The sequence below is a fragment of the Phalacrocorax aristotelis genome, chromosome 4 (genome assembly GCF_949628215.1).
Source record: "Phalacrocorax aristotelis chromosome 4, bGulAri2.1, whole genome shotgun sequence".
Lineage (NCBI taxonomy): Eukaryota > Metazoa > Chordata > Aves > Suliformes > Phalacrocoracidae > Phalacrocorax > Phalacrocorax aristotelis.
Window position 1 is genome coordinate 79,818,942 of NC_134279.1, and position 12,124 is coordinate 79,831,065.

General features: G+C 37.7%; 1 protein-coding gene across 2 annotated transcripts in view; it reads right to left on the reverse strand.

Moving 5' to 3' along the window:
• Nucleotides 1-12,124, reverse strand: part of CTNNA2 (catenin alpha 2) — a 530,531-nt gene that overhangs the window by 37,312 nt on the left and 481,095 nt on the right. For both annotated transcript variants that reach the window (XM_075092184.1, XM_075092185.1), the window contains exons 13-15: nt 10,605-10,756; nt 3,570-3,683; nt 11-192 (exon numbers count right to left, since the gene is read on the reverse strand). In XM_075092184.1, the coding sequence (XP_074948285.1) occupies nt 11-192; nt 3,570-3,683; nt 10,605-10,756 (448 nt within the window). The remainder of the gene's footprint in view (nt 1-10; nt 193-3,569; nt 3,684-10,604; nt 10,757-12,124) is intronic.

The following is a 12,124-nucleotide window of genomic DNA, read 5'->3' on the forward strand; positions in this document are numbered from 1 at the left end:
TTGTCCTTACCTAGTAAAGTCTGTCATTTCCATCATAATCATGCACATCTGCTTTGCCAACACAATGATGTCATTACCACTGTCATCCCACTTGGCCACCTCTGCATCCAGTTTGCTCTTTTCTTGGTGGAATATCTCTACCTGCTCAGCAATCTTAGCCTTCTCCTCCTGGGGAAGCTGAGCCATGATAGCCTGGAGAAAAAAATGGGAGAAGGTGGGCATGGTAAGAGGAACATAGGAACAGTACATTTCCAGTCGTCTAAATGGTATGCCCAACTCCTAGTTTCTTTTTATGGGAGTTGAAGATGCCAAGCAAAATCCAGTAGACATTTGATTTCTGTTAGGACAGGCAAAAACAATTTCACAGGATGTTTATAGTTCTTCTTATACCTCCAAGAATTTAAAAATTATATATGTGATGCCATGATACACAGATTGTTCACCAGTTGATACAGGAAGATTAAAGAAAATCCCTGTTAAATCTTAACTTTTAGGAAGGACAAAAAGAATGACATCTATGGGAAAAGGCAGACTGAACTGCCGGTATCTCTGCCAGTCTCAATCTCTGTCAGAAATAGAGGTTTTCTGCTCAAGCAACACTAAAATAAGCCATGACATGCAAGTAATACATTTGAAGTGAATTATAAAGAATGTACTTTTCAATACATTTAGTGCTCTAATTGGCTCTTGGAAGATATGCAAAAGGGACTACACAGGTTGCTACTAATCTGCCTTGACGTTACCAACAAAGCAGAAAGTTCCCTGCCCCCCCAACCCCCCCACCCCCCCAAAAAAATGAAACAAAGAAAACCCTACAAAATGATGAATAATTACTTTTGAAGATCAGATGGACACTTCCAATAATCATTGCCAAGTTGAGCTACTATTTGGCTTTAGGGGTTCTGAAGACCACATGCATTTAATGGGGAGTGACACATATTTAAGTGTCATTACATTTTTTCTTGTTTATGTCACTTTCAATCAGCTGAAGTCTTTCTCTACATATTCTTAAACTGCTCTTGGCTTTTAAAAATTCATAATTGACCTTTTCCAAAACTGAAATTAAAAAAGGTTATAACCGGTAGATCAGAAAAGGAGAAATTTGCAAGTTAAATTAAAATTGAACACGAGTTTTAATTAGGCCTTATCAATGTAACTCAGCAGTTTCAAATGTAAGCATATTAGTCTTTCCACAGAAAAATGCAGTGTAAGTCAAGCTAATAAATAAATAAATACATAAAATACACATAACACACTAGAACAGATGAATTAACTGAAATTAAGAGAATGTGATAACAGTAGTGAAATTTGGAAAGCCAATCTGTATGTCTTGCATGTGGTTTCTTTCTGTGGGCAGCTTCACCTGCACACCCTTTAAACCAGTATACAGTGTTTTAACATTTCTATTCCAGCTCCTGATGTGTTTTCGAAGAAGCTATATCCTATAGCAAATGCAGCTCATATATTCAAGTCTTATATCTATTGAGGACCAGCACAAGTCTTTCTACTGAAATACTAATAGCTTTATGGAGTAAGCATATTAAACAAATCCATTACTCTCCACAAAAAAAAATGAAGCTTCTCTGCAGAAAAGGTTCAAATAAGATACAACTCTGCTTAGCAGACTCATTTCAATGAGTCACTCAAGACTGTGGACTGGGCGGCTTCTGCTCACCATGTTTCCATTTTAAGTTTTTGTCATTTGTTGCTTCTTGTGACATGTTGCTTTCTACGTTATTCAGAAATGGGACTGTCTTTATAATATATTATGTTTACACAGTGTGTAGCTGATCAAAGCAGAAGGTTTTAAGTGCAGCAGTGATAATAACCACAATAAATGTAATAGAATTGAAGACTCCTAAGTCCCTAGGTGAACTAGATTCTTAGTAAAAATATTACTGCAGTCTTTACTTGGCTTTCAGATCAAGAAAGGATGATATGCTACCCAATCCTAGATGTAACAGGAAAAAAAAAAAAAAGACTTTGAAATAACTGCATTGTATCTCAACACTTTTGTACCTGCGACTTTAATAGTCAATTCTTTGAATATATCAAACAGGAATTTATGCTCTTTAAAATATAAAAATCCCCCAAAGATAGTCAACTGCCTCCAGAACATAGTTCTGTCGTCATTCTCAGGGTCAGGTATCTAGGTATCATTCTGCTGTTCTCCTGACCGCATGGTTTGCAATGCTAGTTCCTGGCCGCCCACCTCCCTGGGACAGGACCTACCATCCACCTGCTCTTCATCTAGGTGATATCGAGATAGTTATGTCCTTGGGATGTAGTGATAGAAACCCTGCTTTTATGATGGTTTATTTACCATCTGTATTCAATATGCAGGGAAATTAAGACAAAAAGAGACCTCTGACCATTCCACTGTGTCATTGGCTCACATTCCTCCCATACCCCTAAGCAAGCTTCATTTAGGTTTGAATTACTCTACTGTTTCTCTTCAGGGTGTAAAATGTTTGAGTCAAGCCCTAACATGCCATGGGTCTTCCTAGAGCAGCTTGAAAACGCCTCTTTCCTGGTCCCCTGAATTGCTCTTTCAAAGCATCATTGCCTTTTGGTCTTCAGGTTCTCAGCCCTACAAATCTTTTTCCAGCATTCAAGGTAAGAAGTCACTGTTTCAGTTACCAGCTTTTGCGACAGTGTGTGAGTGTGTCTGGGGAAGATGCTTCTCATTTAGTCCACTGCTTCACTTCTAGCACTTACCAGAAGAAACTGCAGACTTTGCAAAAGAGCCATGAAAAGCATTCAGGCCATTCCCAGTTCCCCACTGGTTCTCTGCTGGAAAATATTCAGGGTTTTTTTTTTTTTAAACTCTCTTTCCAGGCAAATATATTTTCATGATGTCACTTGTCCCCAAAATTATATTCTGATTTTTTTTTTTATAATCTGAGCTGAGCAGCCTATTTAGTGAAAGGTAAACATTCATCAGAGGGTGGCATAATCCTGAGTGTTAACAAACTCCACTTCTCCAGCACCTGTGACCCCTGAAGCACTCATCAGCTTAATTTGCAATCCCTATGCATGAGCTGAGGTCGCAAATCACAATGACTCGAGTTTATCATGATGTAATTACCCTGGTAAAATTACATTGACTCAGTAACAAATGTCTTCAATTACAATTAAATTACAGGGACTACTCCGTAGCTTAAACAGATCTTCTTGACAGGTTTGCACACTAGGAAACATGACTAATATATGATTTCTCTGGATACAGCACATGGTGCCCTGATGGGAAATTTTTTTTTTTTCTTTAATTTGCTGACTACTCCCACGGTTTTAGCACATTCCAAACCTGCAAGGCCGCCTTCTACAGCACTAGCTGGGACAAATGTCTGATACAAGGCATCACATAAGCCTAAGGAAGATCATTCAATACAGTCAGTGCTTTTCAAATAGGTGAAACATGAAAAAACTTTAAGCTCCTAGGTTGACTTACTCTCATCCTTTCTTACGTGACCCTGAAGATTTGAAACCACTGCATTTGCTTTCCGAACAATAGCTTTTTATTTGTAGCTTTACAGACACTTAATGTAGTACATGGGTTTTATACTCACCCTTGCACTCTGGCCAGCAATAAGCTGGTCATCTTCAGTCTGAACACTTGTTCGGCTGCGAACGTCATAATCTTCCTGCTCAAAGTCCGAATCATCCTCTAGTTCTTCAGGGGTCTAGAGAGAGCGTCAGGGAGAGGAAGCAAAAGAGAGGAGATGGCAAGCTTATAAAGGATACAGACAAAGTCCCATGTACAGTAAGCTCTTATTTCATCAACTACCTGCCCAGGAAATGCTGTTTCTCTTTCCTTTTAAATTAACTTGTCTGCCCAAGCAGTCAAGAACTGAAATTGAATTGTCTTAAAAATTAAGTTGTTTCAACTCTAGATTTCTTTACAAATGGCATTTATCATTACCTTGCTGCAACTTTTCTTAACTCTGTTAACATGACGAATGCAGTTCCAGGAACAAATGTCCTTTGGAAACACTAACAACTGGAATGCAGAATTTCAAAATAATGTTATTTCGTATATAAATGGACGCTAATACTATTGTATTACTGAAATCTCTGTGTAATTGTCCAAAGAGAAAGTAAATACCTGGGGGAAAGTAACTAACATCCTGGAAGAAAAAATTACTAAAGCAAATAAGAGATTTCCCACTTGAAAGAAAACATAAATTATGTCACCTAGTTTTGAAACAAATATAAACTTTATGATCTGCTTTATCCTGTTTGTTCACATGGTTCTCTTCAGATACAGAGCTTTGGAATTTGCCTCATCCCCTAAACTGAAACCACGTTATCTCCATTGCTAGTGCTACGAATGGTGTGAGGGTCTCTGGGTAGATTGATTGAATCTAGTCACGTATAAGCTGGCTTCAGGTTGTTTAAAATGTTGGAAGGAGAAAAAACAAAAGATAACTGATGGATCCATTTGGGTTTTTCAACTTCTAGCAAAAAAGTAAAAGCCAAAAGATTTCCTTATGTACATATGGAGAGACAGCCTACTTTAAATCACTGTTTTGTACTATATTTAATATAGATGGTGCAAAACCAGAAATAATCTTTAGAAGGAAGATTATATTCCATTTTGTGCTTGAATAGCATCTAGTACAACAATCTGGCCATGAGTGACTCCTTTAGGTACAATACATGACAGTGGTAAAAGAAAAAGAAGATCCCAGTAACTGCGCAGAGAAATCCTCACCTTACTGGATACCTATATGCCTCAGTATTAACCTAGAGGACCAACGATTACAGAAGAAGTAATCCATGCTGGCATTTCACGCTTGGAAGCAACGTCAAGTTTGCTAGCAGAGGTACTAATCATTGCCAGTTGTCATTACAGCTGTCTTGAAGATGCTCAGTCACTAGGAACTGGTCCAAACCTTCTAACATAATGTAGAGGAGCCTTTTGGCGATATTTATATTGCAGCCTGGTTTCCAACATGAAGTGCACATCACTGTTTGTAACGGAAAATCAGCTGCTGTGCTAGCTACATGGTGAAGTGCACACGATGGGGAGAGTAAAACACAGCCATCTTCATTTGGCTTAAAAAGTATGAATTAAATATGTGTTTTGATGCTGAGCACTAGAGGAAGAAATAACCAAGTATGACAGAATGGTAATGAAACGCAGGCTGCATCTCTGAAGAGATGCATGTACAAAAAAGAGTGTATATAACAGGATAGACAGGAGATGGAGTTTAGGTGAGAAAATGAATTTGCCTTTTCTCTACTGCCACAGGAAAAAAAAGAAAGTTTGGTACCCATCCCTATAATGTCCAATGGTCTTGCTTTCCAATTGCCTTTAATCACTTTATTCTCTCTGCTTAGTTGCCTGAGGGTAGGAAGTGACTTTAAAATCTGCCATAAACAAACCAGCTACTAAGGGAAACTCTGGGAGCAAAGGAGAGTATTTCCTACCATAGGGCTCAGCTTTTCACCTGCCTAGCCCTTACCGTGAAGAACAGGAACAGGGTGGAACGTTCCAACCCCTTCTTCATAAACCAGCTGGCTCTTCCCCATCCTCCAAGTCCATTCAACTAGCCAGTTGCACTGGCCATTGTAAAACCAGTACCCTCCCACTTCCCCCCACAAGTATACTCTTCTTAGTTTCTTCTGTCTCCACTTTTATAAATAAGTCTATAAAAGACCACGGGCAGCCCTTTCCCAGGCTTCCATAGTCAGAGTTGCAATAAAGTAAGGGCATAATATTCAAAATTACATCTCAACACTGTAACCAGTAAGGACATGAGGATGCCTCTTAATAAGCTAAAATATTCTGAAAATTCTACATTTCAGGGCTTTATTCTTAAAGAAACAATCAGAAAAAACATATTGCTGTTACTGCTGGACATTCATAATCTTAAAACTCGTGGTCTTTAAAAGATTGAAACTTAATGGGTATAGATGTTGAACTTGGAGAAAATGTAGTGTAAAGCAAAAGGACAAGTTAACGCAACTTTAATAATATACTACAAGTGCAAGAAATCTCAGTATTTCCCCTCTGCACAAGTAAGATCTAACTCAAAAGTAACTTTCAGAATCACTTACTTAAGGTTTTCAAGTGTGGAGAATTTAGCACCCTCACGTTCTTCCAAAAATAGTGACATTTTACATTAAGATGAAGACTAGTAGCTAACTATTATCTGTATGCTGCCATTTCAAACAGGTTGCGTGCTTTTCACTCTTGCACCACTGCTTTGTGTTATCTGATCTCTTGGAGGTACAGCCCACATATAATGGGCTCTCCTATTTGTTTGGAAATAAAGGTATAAAAAAGAAATATTATCTTGAAGTACCTTAACATAAAGATTTTACCTTTTGCAGGGCCTTCTAAACACACCATAACAACTCTAATTTTTTGTGCACAACTAACAGGATCTTGGTATTTAAAACCCAGTTTCCAAGACAACAAAGTCTGGAACTTAACTTATCTGAGTTGGAAGCCAGAAGGACTGAATCAGTCTTGTAGACACCTGAACCCATCGTCAAACAGATGTAGGAAACACGCATTTGAGATTGGAGACAGCGTCCAAACGAAACTCTGACAACCACTGGTAGCAGGAAGAGCTAGACTAACTTTCGTAACTAATAGATTTTAGCAACTCATTGGCTTCAACAGAAAAATGGACCATTTTAATAATTTTTAGCCTGCCTGTTCTATAGCACAGGCCGTAAGACTTCCCAGGGCTAATTTTTTTTTTTCCAAATACAGTATCTCTTCTACACATAGAGCATATTCTTCACTTTATTCATCTAATTCAGATGAATTCTCCCACTGGAGAAGAATCTTGCACAATCCCAGATAAATCGCCCAGTAAGTATATACTTTCTCTTTTAAGATGCATGCTTTATTTCTAATATGAATTTGGACTTTCAGCTTCCAGTCATTGGAATCTTCTTTTTTTTTTTTTTTAAATCTCTCTGCTAGACTGAAGACCTTGCTGTAAATAAAATATCCTCCATCAATATAATTTTGTTTTATCTTTGTAGCTGCAGTATAAAAATGTGAATTATGCAGGTATAAGTCATAAAATGGCATATATAGGCAGGTTTATAAATGCTATTTGTTTAATATTTCACCAATTCGGATATACTCAATGAAGATAGAAACCCCACGGTGCTGTAGTGCTGTATGCACTTAAAAATTGTGAGATGCAGTTGTAAGAATTTCAGCACTGGAAACACCAGGTCAAGCTAGCCTGGTGATGAGAGGAAAGATGGACTGACTGAAAAGATATTTCTCTATTTTTTACCATGAAAATACCCTCTCATTCTAAAAGACAAGGAGAAAGAAAAGAAGCCTTTATAATATGCTTTTCTATTCAACTCCATGCTATTCTGTACATTTGTTTTTGTACAAAGGCAGTTGCAGCCTGAGTGAGCAAAGACAGAGAACCTCTCTCACAGCAGGCCTTCAGGAGTTTAATGATTTACAGTAAAATCTAATACTTTAAATTCAGCCTGAGAAGCAACAGGCAGTCAATGTAGACAGCGAACCCCATAGTACCCTTTAGAGATAGGCTATTTTAAAAGCGGATGGGATTCTGCACCAAGTCTAGTTTTCCAGAGGATCTGGGATTTCACCACAGTGGCTACCCCATAGGTGATCATGGCCAAGCCTACACTGACAAGTGTGGAAGAGTAGAAGATCCTTCATACATCCAAAGAGTTGGTGCTAAGGGCCCCACATTTGCACTACCCTCATTTCATATTTATTCAGGCTTGCTCTAGTCTTCTCCCATGGACTGAAAGTCCTGTAATGATAGAAGGGCATTTAAGACACTCCTAGAGCACATCTTTCAGGATCACCCCAAAGAATCAAGTTTAGATGCTCTCAGACTACTCTGTAACATCAGCTAAAACACGGCAAGAGAGAACAACTGGAGATTGGCTCCAAAAGTGCACTCCTGATCCAAGCAAATGTAACGCTAGTGCTAACGTAGAAGCAACTGATGGCGAGGCTGCCAATAGCAAAGGCTGTGTGTGAAAAGAGAAGACTGGCCTCAGAGATATACAAGAATGAGAAAAGGTCACTGTGATTCTTCCTAACGGTAGAGACTGTTTCTGTCTTATAACTGAGGGAATTTCATATGTAGCTATGAAAAAAACCAAAGTGTAATTTGATCCCAACGCAGTAATATAAAAGATGTTAGAACTAAGTTATTATTTTCTATCTTATTTTTAGGTTCTATAATTATACTCCTAAATTTATTTCTACTACTTCTTAAGTTGTGAAAGAGGTTTTTTTCTTCTGTATAGATCATAATAATAGTCCCCAATGTAAAAATGAGTCTCCTTTCTCCTCCAAAGGAACAATAAATTCTCCCTTTCTCAAGGGAAAAGAGAAGAACAGAGATTATACCCCTTTCCTTCAGCTTACTAAAAGTAATAATAGCAACAAAAATTAATTTAAAAAGTGGCTTTATTTCCGCCATGGAATGAGGGAATCATCTCAGATAAATTCAATCTTTCGTGGTATGCACATGAACAATTACTGCCTGAAAATTGTTGTTTGTGTCAGATGCTCTAAAAAGGTTTCAAGGTTCGGTATTTTTTTAATATAATTCTGCAAGAAGTTTTACAGCCTGAATTAAAGGTGTGCATGAGATTTAATAGATTATTAGATAAAAATAATCTAAAGACTGTCCTTTATAGCTTAATGCTCTCCCTTTAATTATGCATTCTATTTCAGTGTGAGACGTCCGGATGGGAATGCTAAAGAGTGTCTCAAACTGAAACTAATTTTGTTTTCTACAGAAAATAAGGCTCTGATTCAGCAAACTGTGGCGTATGTAAGTTATGTATGTGGATTTTCCCAGTTAACTCACAAGGCTAATGAGTCCATTTATGCACTTTAGTTCTCTTCCTGGGTAAGGAGCACCACATTTAGCTCCATAAATAAGTAAATTGTCTGAATGCATAAATACATCTTCCTAATCTGGGTAAACAGAATTCCTTAATTCATATCACATGAGGAGCAGAAAGTAGTAGCGATACAATTGCAAAAGCAACCTGGGATGTTTCTATGGAGCCTGCTAAGCCTGCACGCTGCTCAGCTTTCCAAGCTAGAGGTTAATATAACGGTAAGACAGCAACGAAATAAGTGAATGTGCCTCCAGAATTTAAAACGGTGCTTTGTGCTTAGCAGAAACATCTCGCCCAGCGTGGACAGCCTCATGACAACCTCTCTGGGACAGCTCTGGTGTACGGGGGGCTGCTGGAAGCCAGAACTCTGCATAGGCGATGGGAAAGCGTGGGTCTATAGCAGATCCCACCTGACGGTTGTGTCTCAGGAAGAAATTTAAGATGACTCATGAGAGACTGTAAAAGATGAAAATGTGCTTAGAAATGGGATCTTGTCCTAAGAGAAGTTTGGAAACTGCTGTTATTGACTAAGGAACTGGATAAACAAAGGCAAAACAGAGATCCTTTACTATGTAGATCTTTCACCTCAATCCCAGTCCAGAAGTGTTGCAAACACCCAACGCTGCAAATGCAGAAAACAGGGTGGGTTTGCCCCCATCATCAATCATGGCTACAATTCAGGCTACCTGAGATTAGCACTGGGTAAGGAACGGAGTTTGTTTCACAGTTACAAAATTAAGCCTGTCAAAAGCTTTTTGTGTAAATGTTCATACATAGTGACAGACGACTAAAATGAAGCTATTCTGGAGCGCTCCAACTGCCTGGAGTCTCACATCAGTGCCATGCTATAGTCACAACCACAAGTGTATGTTACCTGTTTGCTCAAAGGAATGAGTTGTTGTTTTAGCACTGTTATTTGCTTCATAATTTTTCTCTGCAATTTTCACTGTAGCTTGATTTGTACATGGCTTTCACTGAGGCAGATTCAAAGCAATTTGGGTTTCAAATGAGAGTTTCAATTGCTAAGAGATGTCCAAACCAGGTTTGGTTTGTTGTTGTTTCTTTGTGTTGTTTTTTTTTTTTCTTTTTAAATCTTTGACAGTAGACTACACTGAAAAGCAAGTCATGCATCTACTCTAACAATAATTATGTTGTTCTATGGTTTTTTATAATTGATTTGGTTGTTTTTTTAAAAGATGCCTAAGCAAATTGAATCAACTGGTTAGTCAATGCTGAAATGACACATTCTTTACCTCGGTAAACACTCAAAAACATCCCTGCAGAGGCTCACTGGAGCAGCAAGATAATTTATTTATTCATTTAGATCTTAACCAGACTTACCTCGTATCCTAGGAAGCACACATACATTAGGGGGAAAAAAACCCAACCAAACCCAAAATTCTACACAAACTTTGAAGATCTTAAAAAAATTAATCTTATTACTATGGAAATGGTAATGAAGTTTGAATCTATTGGCAGTTGTGATCAAATCTTCTCCTAGGTGATTAACAAATTAATTGTGGTTCATCCCCTAAAATGCCCCCATCTCTTTACTTACAAATTCTTTTTTGCTGCACGTACTTTTGTTTCCTGCTTGTTTCAATGTCAAGCTTTTCTGGCTTATTATGAAACAACATTGACTCCAAGAAGCTTTTATATTCCTCTTACCCAATGTGATACTTTCCTGTAAGTCCCAACTTTTATTTCCCAGGTTCCTTACATACCCTTATCATCAGAACAGCTTTCCTGATGTCACGAACTCCATCATAGACCAAGCGGGAGGCATCAATGAACTCATTCTCTTCAAATGGCTGTGGGACATTCGCACTCAAAGCTTCGATGGCAACCTCAACTTGTTCGGCAAAACGTGGCATAACTAGATTAAACAAAATGAAAGGCAGTAAGATTAGACACCTTCTTTCGTGAACATTTTCCTCTTTCCCTTGGGCATAAATACTTTCCAGTAGACATGGTATATACGGTTGTTGCATTTTCAAGACCCAGGAAGGCTCATGGCATGGCTGTGTACCGACTCTACACATGCAGAGCTGCAGCACATTTTCCGACAGCATGAAAATAATACTCTTCATATTCTCTTCTCCAATTGCACAACAAAGAATGTAAAACTTCCTTTACAAAGTGTGATTCACTAACTTTTAAAAAGTCTGCAAGCTGTCTGAGCTATCAGCAGAGTACATTTAAAACCTCTACAACCTGGAACAAACACAGGACGTATTTATACCAAATGATCGAAGCCAAATGTAGCCATTATGTCTACTAATTTAGATAACTAACTGCAGTCTAGCTCATATTGAATAATAAAAATTGTATTAGGGAAAGAACACGTTTAGAATGTAAAATCTAGCAAATGACTTTTGTGAAGCCATGTAAATGGACATTCTGTTTCTTCTCTATCATCCTTTATATAACACAAAAATAGCCATAGATATTAGCTATAGATATCTATATAGATATTAGCTATAGCTCTAGATATATATAGGTATTATAAACTGCGGTATGAGCTTTTTGAATACATATCTTAAAGCAATTATTTACTTATGTAAATAGTTTAAAGGCATTCCTTGAAGTAACCAGATGCTTTTCTTCAAATTTTATACAGGATTCCTTTGAAGGTATAATCACTTTCTGCATATCATATATGCAGAAACATAAATGTTCTCCAAATCAGTCCTCTAACAACTTAAACCCAGTATGAACATCAGGTCCCACTAATTATAATGCACCTATACTTCTGTACTTAGTTACTCTTATTCGTCAACATTTTACCTCAGTATTGGAGGTCTGGGCTCTCATATACTACAGGACAGATAGAATCAGTGCTTCATTAGAAACCTGGGTACAAAATCTATTGGGGTTAAGTCTTATAAAGTTAAGGAACTTGGGTCAATCTTAAGATTTATAGATAGCCATCTTTCATTATATGCACATCATTTTTATTATTTACCTTCTCCTAGCGTCTAGGTATCCAAATCATGTACCATTGGCTTTATTATTTTGGCACTATAATTGGAAGAAGAGGAGAAGATGATTCCTAACTCAGACAGTTGCCTTTTTTGTTGTAATATGATCTTTCTTTATCATTTTTTTCCCCTAGACCCTGTTTTTAATGCACCTTTTGGTAGCCTGATCCCAAATGATGAATACAAAGGGGAATTCCCAGTGTCATTTTCATCAAAAGCAGTGATAATCTTCCCTAGGAAGTAAATTTTCACTGTGGCAGGAA